Source organism: Alligator sinensis, unplaced genomic scaffold (genome assembly GCF_000455745.1).
Source record: "Alligator sinensis unplaced genomic scaffold, ASM45574v1 scaffold886_1, whole genome shotgun sequence".
NCBI lineage: Eukaryota > Metazoa > Chordata > Crocodylia > Alligatoridae > Alligator > Alligator sinensis.
In genome coordinates this window covers 1,648,351-1,665,007 of record NW_005842040.1, presented here as the reverse complement: position 1 = coordinate 1,665,007, position 16,657 = coordinate 1,648,351, and the positions used below count along the sequence as shown (strand labels likewise).

General features: G+C 53.0%; 1 protein-coding gene across 5 annotated transcripts in view; it reads left to right on the top strand.

The window, feature by feature from the left end:
- GRB7 (growth factor receptor bound protein 7) overlaps positions 1-16,657 on the top strand; it is a 55,043-nt gene that overhangs the window by 21,389 nt on the left and 16,997 nt on the right. For all 5 annotated transcript variants that reach the window (XM_025202881.1, XM_025202882.1, XM_025202880.1 and 2 more), the window contains 2 exons: positions 9,444-9,645; positions 11,240-11,381. In XM_025202881.1, coding sequence (XP_025058666.1) covers positions 9,444-9,645; positions 11,240-11,381 — 344 coding nt within the window. The remainder of the gene's footprint in view (positions 1-9,443; positions 9,646-11,239; positions 11,382-16,657) is intronic.

Here is a 16,657-nt window from a genome sequence, read left to right as displayed (position 1 = left end):
TCCCTACAAAACTGAGTCAGCAGTAGAAACCATGCAGACTGCCTGGAGGCAGGCCTAGGTCAGCTTCCACAGGGTTTGGTCCCTGCTGGGCTGGGCTGCAAGCCGAGATGTTACACAGGTAGCAATCTGAGGAGGAGTTTGAGGGATTGGGAGGGGTCTTGCTTCAAACCTAAGGGGCTTGGCTACCCACAGAACAAGCCCTTACAGTGGCCTGGGTACCAAGAGCCTATTTCGATTGCACCATGTGAAGCAACTTTATTCTCCCCTTGGCTGGGTTTGTTTGTAAGAGATGCTAGCCCCTTTTTCCATAGGACCTGCAGTATTTATCACAGGCCCAGCAGTATTTATCATAGACTCTACAAGATTTTGCTGATCTGCTGCTGCAACCAAGCCAGCTTATATTTACCAATCTGACTCTGATGGAGCAGTGCCTGCTTACCCTGGGGTTGACTGTCATTCATCAAGGTCTCTAGAGGGCTGTGCTGGAAACCAGGAAGTAAACAAAACATTGTATCATGCCTCTTCACGGCTGTGCATACAAGCATGCACACATGCAGGGAAGTGCATGCCTACACTGACCCTGTGTGTACATACCACCCACTGCCCACCCTGCCCCTTGCACACACACCTTCCTCCTCTCCTAAGTGAAGAGACACTATAACCTCTGGATGTAGTGGGGAGGCACTGCTGGGCTGTTTCTTCACAAGCCTTTACCAGCACATCTCCAGCACTGCTCTGATGCCACCTTGCTGGTGGGAAGAGCACCAGTCCTGATGGCTCAGCACTTCTCACTACCATTCTAGGCCTTGTGTTGCCTGCAGCCACCATGTGCAGCACTGGCAGTGATGCTGGTGGTGACTGGGATGCTGGCAGTTGGTCAGCTCCAGCACTGGCACCACCAATACCATCGCCACTGACAGCAGTGGGCAAGGTGAACGTGGACACAGAGAGATGCAGAGAGGGGGGTCTAGCATCACAGACAGGGGGAACTTCCATCATAAATAGAGGGTGCATCTACATGTGCCGATTTAAGGTGTTTATGGTGCATTAAGGGAATGGGGCTACACGTGCACCCTTAATGTGCCTTAAAAATGGTGATTTTAGACTATTCGTGCCTAAATTTGATACCTGCAAAAGCAGGTAACAAATTTATGTGCGAATAGCTAAAGCACCTTAATGCGCACGTAGATATGCTAAGGCACATTAATGCTGTGTATGTTGACTGGCTTGGGACTAACTTAAGTCCCAAATTGGTCTGCACACCGCGTTAATGCGCCTTCGCGCTTGCATGTGTAGATGCGTGCCTAAATTGCCTTAATCTGTATTAGGCAAATGTGCATTAAGTTGAGGCATGCGTAAAAGCACGTGGCAGACAGGCAGTAGAGAAGGTGGTATCAGAGGCAGGGGGACAGGTGGGGCGCTGGTGTCACAGACAGACAGATGGGGTGAGGAGATTGTGTCACAGAAAAGTAGACGGAGGCAGTGGGGGGAGCTGGTTTTTCCCTTCCTCAGTGCCACCTGTGTCTGAAGCTACATGTTGCTGTTTTGGGACTTCCCTGAACTGTCTTATGTGTGGACAAGGGTTTTCATACCCCGACCAGGAAACAGAGACAACTAGGCTTCCACCCCCTGGCAACCCTACATTCTTGGTGGCTACAAGACTTACTGGAACTAGAGCCAATGCCTGGGCTAAGCATCTCCGTGCAGGATCTCAGCTGAGAATGGCTCACTGTCACCTGTGCCCATCTGGCATGATAATCTCCTTCCCCGTGGCACCTGCTGGGATATGATCCTGAGGGGCACTGAGCCTTATGGGCTGCAGGACATGACACATTGCTAGTGACAGGGTCAGGGAAGCCCCTGAATAACAGAGTAAGGTACGTGTGTGGTGGGGCATTAGTCACCATCTGGGATAAGTGAGGGCAATGGCTGACTCCTTCGTCTGATTGGCCCTGGGAGAACAAGTGGGATGAAGGACCAGCAGGGCCATTGGTCAGAGCTGATGGAAGAGGATACTAGGCCCAATGGACACAGAGGGTGGGATACTGGGCTGGATGGGCTTATTGGCTGCAGGGAAAGTGGGGTTACTGGATGGTGGGATACTGAGCTGGATGTGGTCCCATTGGCCTATCCTGAAAGGTGACAGGGTCAGAGGAGATGGTAAGTTATGTTGGAGAATTGGGTGGGAGGTCTGGCAGGTAGGGACATCTGGGCTAGATGACCCACAGGTCTAATCTAGTGGGGCAGGAAGGAGGGGTACTGGGTGGGATGTACTATTACTCTCACCCTGCTCCTTGTGAGCATGGCAGGGTTCTTTCCCCCATGGCAAGAGCTCAGGACCCACAGTGCCTTACTGTGCTTGAAAAGTCCCTGCCAGCCGTATGTCCCAGATACCAAGGGGGTGAGGTGTAGCAGGGAGGGGCCAGCAGTACGTCTTGCAGAGGAGAGAACTGGTTTGGCCAGAAGCGAGCGTCTGGGCTTGGATAGGGGAAGAGATTATTTGCTCCATTAGCCTGTGCTGCCCTGTCCTGCATGTGCCTCTCCTACAGGAACAGCATAAGCAGCAAGGCGGGCCCAGGTTTCCAAGCACACTCACTCCGGGGTTTTCTGGGGACATGCTTTGCTTCTAGTACCAAATGCTTTCTCGTAGGGGCTTCTTAAAGCATGTGGATAGAAAGGGAGACACCAGAAAACAGAAACCTTCCTTAATGCCCAGAGAGAATAATGGAGTTGCCATCTCAGACCTTATTCAATATTACCTGTAAAGCCCCAGCTCCCGGAGTCATGGGATCCAGGAGCTCCTCAGCTTCCATTTCAAGGCAAATGTCAGTTTCTAGCACCACAGGTAAAGAAAATATGATCCCCTCACCTTTCTGTGGAAGCTATATTCAGCCTTCTACAGAGGGTCTACATGTGACATCAATACTGGAAGCAAAACACAACCCTTTGCCTCAGGTTTTGCATTCAATTAATTAAAAATAATAGCATTTGTTTCCGCCCAAAGGATCCCAAAGCCTTTTATAAGCTTGGCAGATGGGCTTGCATTTGGGAAATGCTGTCTCTCTAAGGCATCCACCTCTGGGGTGGAAGGTAAGAGCTGTTTGTAACAGCCTGCAGTGACATTACACAACTCTCCCAGTCAGGAAGGGAAGGAGAATTCTGCCTCCAGTTGCAACTCCCAGGAGGAATTTTAGGTCAGCAGGATGCAATTACCCCATCTGGCATTTTGCCAGGAAGCTGAGGTTAGACTCCTGATTCCAGTGCAAAGTTCAGCAAGATTGAATTGCCAGAAGGGCCTCTGTTTTATAGCTCCTCCAGCAGCTTGGCCTCCCTTTGCACTCTGATGGGGATGGGACTGTATCGAGGAAGTGGCACACCCTATTTTCAAGAGGGACCTGAGAACCCAGCAGCAGGCAGCATAGGCCAAGTAACCAGGCTTTGTGCCTGACCCTTGTGCTGAGATGAACTCCATGGTAATTTGGTACATAAGTGCCTCTGGAGATCCCACTAGGGGCCTGGCTGCAGCTTTTGATGTCTGCACATCTTTAATAGCTGGGTTTGAGTGCTTACTGGTCAGGATCCATTCCAGGCAGGCATGGTAGTCCTGGCCAGGATTTACTTGTGATCCTGCCAGGTGACTTCCCTAAAAGTGCTTAGACACTGGGCATGGGGAGGGTACACATTACCTGTGATCTTACTGCAAAACCTGGAATCAATCCCCTTGCTCACTGGGAAGGGGTCCTGGAAGCAGGAGGGGAACTGCCTCCCTGTGTCCAGCCACCGCGGTGCCAGGGGTGGGTGTTCCTACCGCTCAAAATGAAAAACCACTTGCTCCTGCTATGAGCTGAGTATCATCAGCCCATCAGTGGCACCCAGGCTGGTCCCTGCATCCACCTCTGCTTTCCAGAGTTTCCATCTCTGGCATGCCCTGTTCTTCAGGAAGCTGCCCATGGTGCCTCCTTTCAAACCAGTGGGGAACCAATTGTGTGTGTGTTGGGGGGGGTGGACTGGACACCCCCTGAACACCTCAAATCAGTCTTGCATTCCTTGCCCACCTTTCCAAGACTGATGAGCTGCCCTTCCAGCCTCTTATCTTGCTGGTGTTTCTGTCCTACCCAATGCAGCCTCAAACATCTGAGATCCATGTCTCCAGGCCCACTCATCTGACCTTCACTGTGCTGATGGCCAGCACCCTATCTCAGGGGACGCTGGAAGGATATCCCTTGCTTCACAGTCTGATTGGGTGGGCTGTAGGGTGCCCAGTGTACAGAAGAAGATTGTGGGTTGTCCCGCGTGCCCACCCCCCACACTGTCTGTGGGGTGACTGGGGTGACTGCTTGTTTTGCTTAACCATGCTGCTAAAGGTGGGTGGATGTTTTGGAGAGGGACCTGAAAGACAGGAAGCTGTTAAGGTGAGTCACAGTGCAGGGGCCCTCCTTATAAGGACCCTGCCCCTCTCCCTTCTGCCTGGGGTAGTATGAGTCACAGCAGTGTGTGGGGGAGGGCAGGAAGTGATAGCAAGGCATTATCAGGCTGGGAATCTGGGTATGACTCCCCCCAACTACCTCCCAGCTTGGATGCCCCTTCCCCAGGGCTCTTCTGAGATGAATAGCACTTTTGTGGCCAGAGATCTTGCTGTGAGGATATCTCAAACCAGCCCCAGGGAGAAGGTGGGCACTGCAGGAGGGTGCCCACACAGGAGAGAAGGCATCGCTGGCCCCCTGATGCCTATGAAGCTGCAGCTGCCACCAGCTGACACCCTCCAGTGACTTTAATGATGCTGCCACAGGCCCATAAACCCAGCAGGGAACATTCATTCCCACAAAGCTGCAGCAGCTATGGCCAAAACCAGAATGAATCAGACCCATCACTCCTTCCTTTCCAAGCCCTTTGCAGCAGCAGGCTGGAAGAGCTAGCTAGTAGGCAGCAATCTACCAGCACTGCAAGGGTTAAATCACGGGTTAGGGGGCTGCTTGAATGTTGCCCTCCACTTCATCTTCCAGTCACTACCTTGCATCTCTGTATCATCCCCTGGGAGGAGCACAGCCTGGGCAACAGGGATTCAAGCTTCCCTCCCACAAGCAGAAAGCAGCTGTGCCACCCACAGGCCTCAGTCCGGCCCTGGAAAGCCCCTGCACCCAACTGGGAGAGGGAAATTTGGTTTGGGTGGTCTTTCTGGTCACAGGACACTGGCTACAGTGGTCTGGGATGGGTATGCCTTGGGTTCCGCCAGGGCAAGGGGATTCAAGTTTTGATAAGTACCAGAGTCCACAGCTGAGAGTAGTCTGCTCCCTGTGCAGAACTGGGGAGGAAGGTGGTCCACTGCTCAAGACATTCATTTGGGACTTGGGCAAGCTACACTCCATTTTCAACTCCATCACAGACTCCCCGCATGACCTTAGGCAAGTCACTTCATCTCCTGGGGTGCCCATGAAACAGGAATAATGGCACTGCCTTGCCACACACGGGGTTGCAGTTAAACACTGTCAGATGCTCAGTAACACATAAGGGGCCACATAAGATCCATTAGAGTTTAAAAAAACCATCGGTCCTTCTATTCTCTCTTCCTCTGTTCTCTTTCCATTCCCCTTTGGCTCCAAGAGCAGCAGCTGGGTCCCTCCTGAGTGGCAATTTCCAACTTCACAGTCTCTGCATTACTGTCTTGGTATCTTGTGCACTTGGCCAGGGACATCACTACCTCAGAAGATGGCGTGACTTTGTTCCTCCTTACTGATGCACCCAATGCAAAGCTCCTGGAACTCCATCCAGACTCCCTGCCCTCCAGTGTTTCATCAACAGTGCTGAGATACCAAGCAGGATGGCAGGAGTCACAATTTGGCTCCGTGTGGCCTGCAAAGCAGTATTTCAGGGCCTTCCTGGGGAGGAGGAGGTGGCTGACCTGGTAGGAGAGCCAGTGCCGTGCAAGCCTCGAACAGATCAGATCCTGCTGTCAGCTGTGCTGCTGTGAATCCAGGGCAGCCCAGTGGAGTTCCTGGTGTAGCTGGAATCAGAATCTGGCGCAGATGCTTATAGTATCAGCCTCATGAGGGTTAAGGGTGTGTTGTCACTCCCCAGTCAGCTTGTCCCAGTGCTTGCTGAGCCATGTAGAGAATCCAGCTGCCCTGGCTTATCTGACCCCATCATAGTTTGGCCAGGTCAGGCCCATGTCCTTCAATGGTCTTTGGATCCAAAAAAGTGGTGGAGGCAATACCATGATGACAAATTCAAGAGGGCTGCTGCCGAGCTGCTTTTCTAGCCCATATGGAGCCCAGACACAGCAGTGATGGATATAGAATCATAGAAAAGTAGGGTTGGAGGGGACCTCAGGAGGTCATCCAGTCCAATCCCCTGCTCAAAGCAGGACCATCCCCAACAATATTATCCCAGCCAAGGCTTTGTCTAGCTGGGTTTTAAAAACTTCTAAGGATAGCGATTCCACAACCTCTATGGGTAACCTGTTCCAGTGTTTTACTACCCTCCTCATGAGTAAGTTTTTCCTTATATCTAACCTACACTTCTCTTGCTGCAACTTGAGACCATTGCTCCTTTTTCTGTCATCTGCCACCACTGAGAACAGTCCAGCTCCATCCTCTTTGTAACCACTGTTCAGGTAATTAAAGGCTGCTAATAAATCCCCTGTCAATCTTCTCTTCTCTAGACTAAGTAAGCTCAGTTCCCTCAGTCTGTTCGCATAAGTCGTGCCCCAGCCTCCTAGCCATCTTTGTTTCCCTCCACTGACTTTCTCCAATTTGTGCACATCCGTTCCATAGTGGGGGGGCTCAAAACTGGACATAATACTCTAGATATGGCCTCATCAATGCTCAATGGAGGGAAATAATCACTCCCCTTGATCTGCTGGCAACACACCTACCAATGCATCCCAGTATGCCATTAGCCTTCTTCAGAACAAGGGCTCACTGTTGGCTCATATTCAGTTTATTGTCCAACGTAACCCTCAGGTCCTTTTCTGCAGAACTGCTGCCTAGCCAGTCAGTCCCCAGCCTGTATTGGTGCATGGGATTGCTTTGTCCTAAGTGCAGGAATTTGCACTTGTCCTTATTGAGATTTTTTTGTTCCAGTTCAATTTCTCTAGGTCTCTCTGAATCCTAGTCCTACCCTCCAGCATATCTACTACTCCCCCAGCTTGGTGTCATCTGCAACATTAAAAACAGTGAGACAGGTGAATGTAGAAAGTGATCAATGAGACAGTATCTCTCTGCCATTGCGCCTGCTTCTGTGTCTGAGGCTGGGCAAAGGTCCTGGGCCCAGAGCTGGCAGGCAGGGCAGGGTTCACTCCAGAGCAGCTTCTCTGCTGTGGCATGGGTGAATCATACCTGCCCTGCTCCCAACAAAGCCCTCTAAGGTGAAATGGAAAGGACTGCAGTATGTAGGAAGGTGTTACACTGCCCCATTTCCTAATACCATGAGTCTCCTCTGCTGGGCCTGAGCGGCCTCTAGCCAGGCCATTTGGAAACAACAGAGCAAAGGTATGTGAGGGCTGGAGTTTGCTGCTGAGGCTTGCAAGGAGGAGGGTGGGGTGGTGCTGAGTCACCTGCCCACACACTGATTCATCACTTTGTTGTGGTACAGGGGAAAATAATGCACCCAGCAATGTGCTAAGGGTAGGTTTGTGATCTGGCACCCCATGGAACCCAGAAGGTATCAGGAAAAGACACAGATTGTTGCCAAGGGACTACATGCCAGGGCCCCTGACTCTGATTCTGGCTCTGTGGTTCATCCTTCTGATGCTTTGCAGATTGGTTGCCATCAAAGGTGCACTCAGATGGGCACTTCCTGATGCCACAGTTTCTGGCCCAGCCAGCTGCCTGAGTCAGTGATTTACACTGGCCAGGGAGATTGGCATCCATGCTGAGCTACACTCATGCTGGTCTTGCTGCCAGAGAAGTCAAACATGGAGTGAGCTTGGGGAAAAGGTCATTGCCCACACTCAGGGACAGCAGTCAGCTTCCAGAAGTCCCAAGTGACATGATACATCTCCACAAACCTCTCTGGGGCGAACCACGTTCAGCACTGATGGGAAGAGGCAGACTAAGATCCCTGGAGCCCAGAGAAACTACGTGCACTAAGTGGATTCACATGCATGGACACACACGTACACACATCTGTTTGCTGCTAGTGCAAATGGACAGAATCCCCATGCCTGAGTGACTAGGACATGCATGAAATGGGTGCATGGGAGTGTGAACACATGGGAACTGGAGCTAACTGACATGTGTAGACATGGTTAAATGTGCGCAGGAGCCGCTGTTGCTCAACGGCTTGTGTTCCAGCCCCTTGGTCCTGTGGGCACCAGCGTTGACAGCTCCGTATGGTTCTTGCAGAAACCAAACTGCCTGGGTCACTCAGCAGGGGGTCGTATTGCAGGAGCAGCTTTGTCTCCATTGCCTCCTTGGTCCTTGCCCAGGTGGGAACAGACAGAGACAAAGTCCTTTGATTTGCCTGCTTCAGGCTGCTTGCCAGCAGGTTGGCAGACAGAAGGACTGCGGGGCATGAAGCATGAGCTTCCAGCAAATGACCCAGAGGTGACACCTGAGCCATCTGACCTCATTCCAGGAGTGAAGCTTTGGCGTGTCCAAGGAAATTGTTGCCACTACAGGTTGAAGGAGTCAGGCCCCTTCCCAGAGCCGGGATGAGTCCACGGAAAGAGTCTCCACAGAAGTTGATGGATGATATCATCCTGCCCTGGGATGAGCCAGCAGCCCAGTTGAGGGGCAGAAGGTCACAAAGGCATGGACTTCATCTCAGTAGGAATTTCTGCTTGGAAGGACTCTGCTCGTGGCTATGCTAAGATAAAAATTTAGAGTAACCCCACTGATGTCAACAGGGTCACTCTGGAGTGACTCTGGAATAATTTGCTGTCCATAAGCAGCAGCTTGTAGAGCCAAGGATGTGTCAAGTTGGATATGGGGGTGTCAATGGCTGCCTTGCCCACTGCTATATCCTGGTCTCCTACTCCCCAACTGTCCATGTCTCAGGGGGGTATGTCTCTTTGGGTTGGGGGTTTGAAGAGGGAACCTCCCTGGTTCTGCTACAGTATGTATACTCCTGGTGTCCTCTCCCTGCCTAGACCCTGAGCGCAGCTCTTCTGGTGTTGCAAGGCAAATAGTCTCTTTCTCATCCCTGGTGTGTAGGCTTCATTGACCAGTTGGGTCTATTTCCACCACAGGGCAGTTCACATAATGAGAGGAGATTGAAAGGCAGTAGAGGCACAAGGCACAGTAGCCAGGCCTCTTCTGTGAGCGATGGGAGGAGGAGGGGATTTCAAAGCAAGCCCACTCCTCAGATGCTGTGACTGGCTCAGCTGGCACCTGGGGGGGCGGGGGTGCACGTGGGTCCAGAGCTCTCAGTGGTGGGTGTGGATAGTTTGAAGGATGCTGTGGAGGTAGGAATAACCATTGGTGTCTTGTGCCATCTTCCTGCAGATAATGACATGGACCTGGGCGCTCTACAGAACAATGTGAACACTACCCTGGACAACCTCTACCAGGGCAGCCTGGAGCAGGAGAGAGCCAGGAGCCTGCCCAATGGCAATGCCTTCCCTCTCAATGAGCGGGGCGACAAGGCTGATGTGCTGGCTGGCAGTGACATGAAGCGTTCACAGCCACTGCTCATCCACATGAACAGGTGGGTGAGGTAGAAGCAAGGCCTTGTGGAAAACTTCAGCCCTCCCTTCTATAACTGGTAGCCCATCTCCATGTCTGGCTTCTTCTCTGCTCCTGGGCAGGGGCGGTAGGTGTGTCAACACCCTCTTATAGAGCTGGGGTGCCCTCTCCAGCCATTATTCCCGTGAACCACATGATCTTGGAAGAGGATGGATGCATTAGAGCACTGCAAGTCAGGACTCCTGGGTTTTTCCTGCCTCCCCCTGCCAGCAGTGGGAGGCAAGTGGGATCTGGTGGGTTAAAACTGTGGGTCTGGGAGCTAGGACCCCTGGGGTCTATCCCTTGATCTGGATGCAGTGTAACAGTCCAGTACATTAGAGCAGCCAGTGAGCAGCCCTTGTAGCCCAGCCGGGTTAGCGCTTTCTACATGCAGGACATGGTAGAGCTGCTGCCCCTTTTAAGGCTGCTTCCTTGCCTGAGAGCACAGACAAACAGCATTAGGGAAAGGCAGAGGGTTAGAGCTAATCATTAACTCTCTGCCTGCCCTTGGGGGTCAGTGCTCCAGGCCTCACTCCCCCAGCAGAGCGTAGTCTGGGCTCTTCCCACAAGAGCGGAAAGAAGCCTTCCCCCTCACCCTCCCAGGGGCTGATGACTTTATTGTGATTTTTATTGACACAGCCACCTGTGTCTGCCCCTCCCTGGGTCTCTGAGGGGGGATCTGAGACTGGTAGGTGATTGATGTGGGGGACATGGGGGGGGGGGGGGGGGGGCACGTGCCCCCCTGAGATTGGCCCCTGACTCAGCACTGCTCAGGACAGGGCAGTTTTTTTGCCGTGTGGACCGGCAGCGTGTTGGGGGAGTAGGGGGGCGGCGGGGGCACTAAGATGCGGCACAGAAGTATAGGAGCGGGTATGGGGCTTTTGGCCCGCCCCCAGACCCACCCCCAAATTGTGACCCCCCAGACTCAGGAGGCACCAGCCACCCCTGTGCTGGGTGTCTGGGGCCCAATTCTCTGTTCTTTGCATGTGTTGCTCCCTCTTTGCAAAGTATGGAGAAAGAGTTGAATGGATCAGGAATGGCAGGTTTGCACAGGGCTGTGCTAGAGTACGTGACCATGTCATGTATCCAGGCTAGGAATCAGCAGTCCTCTGTGGTGGGGCTGAGCAATGCCCTCCTCCTGCCCAGACACACAGAAACTGGAGAGGGGATTATGGTTTTATCCACTTAACCAGGAAAACAAAATCTCTCCCGGAGAGCAGTGAATTCGTGCCCTTTTCTCCACGTTTGGAATGTATGTGACTCTCGCGTATCTTGCATTTTTCGCTTATATGGCTCACATGATCTTACCATGTGCCATAGGCTTCTGACGTGTTTCACATGAGCTCAGCCTGGTTCATGGAGCTGTCTCCTGGGAAGCACCGTAGGGGGTTCACATAATTTCATTCTTGCTTTGATGCCTCTTAGTTGTGGCTCATGTGGCTGGTGTGGTTCACATGCCCCTTATGTGCAGCCTGTGTGGTTCATGTGACCTTGGCATGGCTCATGTGTCTTACACAAAAGACTATGTGGCCACCTGCATGCTCACCCCTGCTCCTCTGTGTCCCTTCTCTTTGCAGGAAGTTAAAGGAGGAGGAGCCGCGAGCCTCATCACTTCCATCCATCCCCAACCCCTTCCCCGAGCTCTGCAGTCCCTCCAACTCGCCCATCCTCAGCAGCCCCACAGCGGGGCAAGGCCCACAGCGTGAAGGCGGCTCCCATGTAAGTGTGCCTGACATGTGGCTTGTTGTGCTGGTCCCAGAAAGGGTTGGATATATAGTGAATCAGTGATGCTGGGAGCCAGGATTCCTGGATTCTCTCTCTGGCTCTGGGAAGGCGAGGGGCATAGCGACTAGTGTAGTGGGGTAGGGTGCCATAACTCCTGGGTCCCTCTATCACTGACCTTGGGTGAGTGACCTCTCCAGTTTCAATGCTTCAGTTTCCCTCCTTTGTAGAATGGGGACAATGATCTTTGAGTATAAATGCCACATCACAGTCCTCCCCTGAGTTGGGTCTGCCTGGGGCGCTGTACAGTCCCAGAGCTGGCCAGGCATGACGGGGCTTGATGAGGCCGGAGTTGGTTCCCATGGGGACTGTCGGCATGGATCCCAGGTTGTTTGGATGGCCACAGCCCCCCCTGGCTTGTAATTACTGGAGGGCAGGCGGGAGGGATAGTTTCCAGGCACCCTTGGAAACTTTCCAGTGTTTCCCACTTGACACCTCCCCTGCTGTGCACCTGCCTCCCAGCAGGGTCCAATGTAGCCTTTTAACCCCTTCTATCCTGAACAATGCACCCAGAAAACCTTGACTCTTTTGCCAATATAGACCAAGATACCCCATAGGTCCTCCCCCTTGGGTCTCTGCAGAGACTTTCCTGAGCTGGCACCAGGGGTATGCCAAAAGAACTAGTAAGCCTGCAGTGGTGAAGGGCCCCATCTGGACCTGAACCCCTGTAGCACAGGCTCATGGAAGTCACACTGACTACCAAACCCAGAAGGGCTGCTAAGAAGACAGAAAGCAACTGAAAGCATGAGCAGGAACTACTCTGATAACTGGGTGGGGTACTATGCAAACAGCCTCTACCCCAAAGAGCTTCGCATCCAAACAGCTGGATGCGATGTGGGGCAGGAGGGAGCCGGGAAGACAGAGTAACAGCTGGAGAAGAGGTAGCTTACCCTCTGCAGAGATAGATGATCTGATCCACAAGGCAGGCAACTGGCTGTTCTCTTAAGGCTGTGTTCCCTTTGGTTTGCTGACTTTCTTAGCCTGTTTTTTCCCAGAAGAGGTTAATCCAGGATCCAGACAAATCATGGTCACTAACTATCTCATGACACTTGGCAAGAGTCCAGGGCATTGATTTTGGCAACCTGGTCAAATCTCTGTATGGAAAGTGCCATTCCTCCTTTTAAACTGCCCCTACAGTTGCATATCCTTCTTCACCCGCTGTCCTAAAATATATTGTGCAGTGTTGCTGTGGGCTGTTCAGACACATTCAACCCCAGAGGCAGCTGCATTTCAGAGGGAGATGGTATTTCTGGCATAAGAGCAAGTCCGTTTGGGATTCTTTTGGGATGAGAAACACTACAGGAATGGAGATCCCTGCCAGTGCTTATGTGTGTAGCCATTCCTTTGGGCTGGGAAGTTCCTGGGTGCAGCACAGGAAGGGTAGGGGCTTGAGGCTGGTAGCTAAGGGGTTAATCTCTCCAATGGGGTGGGGTGGGATTATGCTTCTTTTCCTGGAAGTTTCTGGATGTCTTTGGGAGATGTCTGGATCCTGACTTGCTCAGATCTCACAGCCAATTTCCAGATTTACCAGTAAGGAATAAGATTACAATTAAGGGCTTTGCAGAATAACAGCCATAAAGGTTCCCTCGCCTTTCATCTGGGGTGTAGGCCCTGCTGGGTGGGCAGGGGGAGGGTGCTGGGACTTGATTGTGAGGTGTCAGGAGAGAAGCGAGGCTGGCATGGGGTGAAGAGCAGACGGCAAGGTCTGTGGAGTGCACTTTCCCACAGCATGGCCCTGGTGTGTGTGGTGTGGGCGATGCCCTTCCACACCCGTCTCACATGACGTAGTGTGGCATCTACATCCTCCATTGTACATCTCCACTTCTTTCAGGGGTCTTGACCCACCCCCCAGGGCAACTGGTGAGGGAGCTGGGGAACCCCTTGGTCAGGGATAATTCATGTCCCCTTCCTCTTCTTCATGAACCTAAAAACCACCTCAGAGCTTCCATGGGACCCTAAGTCTTCCCTCTGATGGTCCCTTCTGCTCTGAGTCGAGGCTCTGGCTCCTGTCCCTGGCTCCTGGGGCTGTTTACCAAGTGGACGGGGGGATGAGCCATGTCCCAGGTTCACATGCAGTGAAGTTCTCCAAGAGGCCCCTGCTGGGCCAGATGTCCAAATGGACTGTGAATCAGGGGGCCACAGAGTAACGTAATTTAGGATGCGATGACGAGGCACCTGCCCCGGGTGCTGAATTGGAAGTGGGGTACGAGCGCAGAAAAATATCAGCTGCACAATTGCAGGGTGGCAGCCAGAAGTCCTTACTGCCCCCATGTGTCTCACTGCCCAGGGTGCCCAGCTGCTTTGTTATGCCTCTGAGGCTTCTCAGTACTTGGGATGGGGCCTAACATACTTGACACAGCCTTCTTCCCCCACTGCCAGCAACACAGAAGCCCCAGTGCCCCTCACCAGCTCCACACAGCCCCATCCAGACTGAGCCCTCCACATACTGAGTCTTGGCACACTTGTCTCTGCCTCTGACTGAGGAGATTCTTCCACAACAGGCACGAGCAGCAGCTTGGTGGCTCTGGCAGGGTCAGGAATCATGGCACAGCCTCGCCTGACTGCCAGTCAGTCCCTCCTCTACACAGTCATGGTGACCCCGCCATGGACACTGACTGAGTCTGTTTCTAGGCATCCTGCATTGCTGGTACCCTCCAGCCCCTTGGCCGTACACAGGCTGCCCTGATCTGGAGTTCAGACCATTCTCCTCCCCCAGTGCGGCATGTACCCTGGGGCTGACTTGAGAAGCTGAGATCCTTTGTCTTTGGCTTTTCCTTGTTGGAGAGGGAACATCTGGCAATGTAGCATGCCCTGGAGGGAGGCACTTCCCTGTCCCAGGGCTGCTAACAGCCCTCCTCTACTATCTTCCAGGGCCAAGGCGCCCTCCCAGAAGGGGTGGCCTGGGGGGATCTTGGCATGTTAGAGAGGATCCCACCGCTTCCTTCCCTCTGGACCTGAAGGAGCTATCAGGGGAAGGGAGGAAGATGCATGTTGCTGGTATGACTGCTTACCAGAGTCCTAGGGGCTGCACAGAAGGGTCCCAGGGGTGCACAACAGCCCATGATGCCAAAGCATGACCTGGTGACAGCCTGGGTCCCTTGAAGAAGCTACTCTCTGGCTGGCTCAGGACATGGTGGCAAGGGTGTGTCAAGTGGCAGGTGCCAGACAGGACCCAGTCTGGAAGCTTGCTTTATCTCTGCCCTGATGGGGCTGAGCCCAGACACTCTGGGTGTGGCAGTGTCTGAGAGCTCTGGAGGTGGGTGGCAAAGAGCAACTGGCTATGGGAGACTTCCCCTTCTCCCTGCCCCTATAGAGCAGGCAGAACCAGACAGGGAAGGAGAAAGCCTCAAGGTTAAAAGAGCCACTGAAGGAAACCTGAACCTTCCCTAGGAAGGTCACAAACTCCACTGGTGGTGGGAGGGAAGGCAGGAAGGAGCAGCCAGGGGCTGCAGGAGGGGGCTGGGCCATATCCCAAAGCCATGCCCTGGCTGGGGCTACGCTGCCCCCAGGACAGAACTCCAGTGCCCTGCCTTTCACTCTGTTTTCAATAGTGCAGCCAGAGCTTTGCAGTGGGGATCGGGCCGGGGCAGTGGGGACAAGGCCCAGTCTTGTACTCATGTCCCACTGCAGCAGAATTGGAGGGAAGGGGGCTGGGATGGGGTCATGATGCCAGGGCTGCTGCCTCTTGGAAATGCCCTTTTTTGAAGGGAGAATTGCTAAGAAGACTGGAGAGGCTGCAGGGTCCTGTGCACAGCCCCCAAGTTAGAGGGTTTGGGTTCTACCCCAGCTCTGGTCATGTTGGTGGGCAAGCCCCTTCCCCTCTGTGCCTGTTTCCCTTTGCCCTCTCTATTATTCCTAGCGCCCAAGGCCCCCCTGTCATGGCCCACACCCAGCCCTGCCCTAAAGATCCTTCGGCCTTTGTCTGATCAGTGCAGTCAGTCCCTTCCTCTGAGTCTCCCCAGCCAGGAATGAGAATAAATCCTGCTGTAACCTCGGTTTTTTATCGCCTCCCACCCTTGCTCTGCTTGGGGAAGTTTGGTGCGGGGGCAGATGCTTTCAGCCCCCTCTGGTGGCAAACTGGGGGTATGGCAGTGTAGTTTTGAGTCAGCTCCGAACTACCAGGCTTGAGAGTCAGGACTCTGGGTTCTCTAGTTATGGCCCTAAGTTATGGCCCTAGCAGGCGCTGGCCTGCGTGACTTAAGCTCAGCCACTTTACTGCTCTGTGGCCCCATCTCCTTGCTGGGGGTCCGTGACCCAGCTCCTTCCTGCAGAGGCTGTGGGGGTTTGACATGGGCGAAGTGCTGGGGCGGGGAAAACTCTGGAAGAGCCACATGCAATGTGCATAAAGACCTCAAGGTGCTTGTCTCATTCACTGGAGCTCCCCCTGCCCTCCTACAGATGACTTACTACACACTTACTAGTGTGCAAGCTGTGGCAGGGCCAGGCATAAAAACCAGGAGTCCTGAAGCCTCTAGACTAGTGATTCTCAACCTGGGCCCCAAGGCATGCTGTGGTGCTGTTAGATCCTTCTAAGTGTGCCTCACAATATTAGCACTGAGGGGTGGGCAAAAGCCTCCACAGGACTTACGAGCTAACCCCAGAGATTTCCAATAGGAATCCACAATGTCAAAAGCACTCTGCCTGCTATGGGCTTTCTGAGTTCTTTGCAACAGCTGAATTGCTCCAGTATTTTTTCTGTGATCAAAAAAATGAGTGAAAACAAAGAGCTGGCATTTTCTGGGAGTGTCTTGAGTCTAGTGTGGGGTATTTAGAGTCTAAAAATGTTGAGAACCACTGCCCTAGACCGTGCTCTGTTGCAGAGCTGGGAGAAGACCCCAGAAGTGCTGATGTATCTTTTAGGTCAGTTTAGGTCAGTAGGGGTAAATTTTTTTTGACAGGCACGTCACAAATTAGTCCTGCACCCTCCCCGAGTGACATCTGATCTGCTTCCCCTGCCCAATCTGATGTTCTGCTTTCTGCTCCCTGCTTTCTGCTCCCTGCCTCATCTGCTGCTCTGCTGCCTATTTCTTGCCCTATCTGCTACCATGGCTGCCTGTGCCACTTGTGGCACTCATGCCACCTGCACAATATGCTCCCTTCCAGCGCTGGGGAAGAGCTCAGGACTTCTGCCTCTGTACTAGCTGCTAGAGCACACAGCTCCACAATATTCGCACTTTTTATTTTCTCCTGGTTCTGTTGCTACTGCTTTCCCT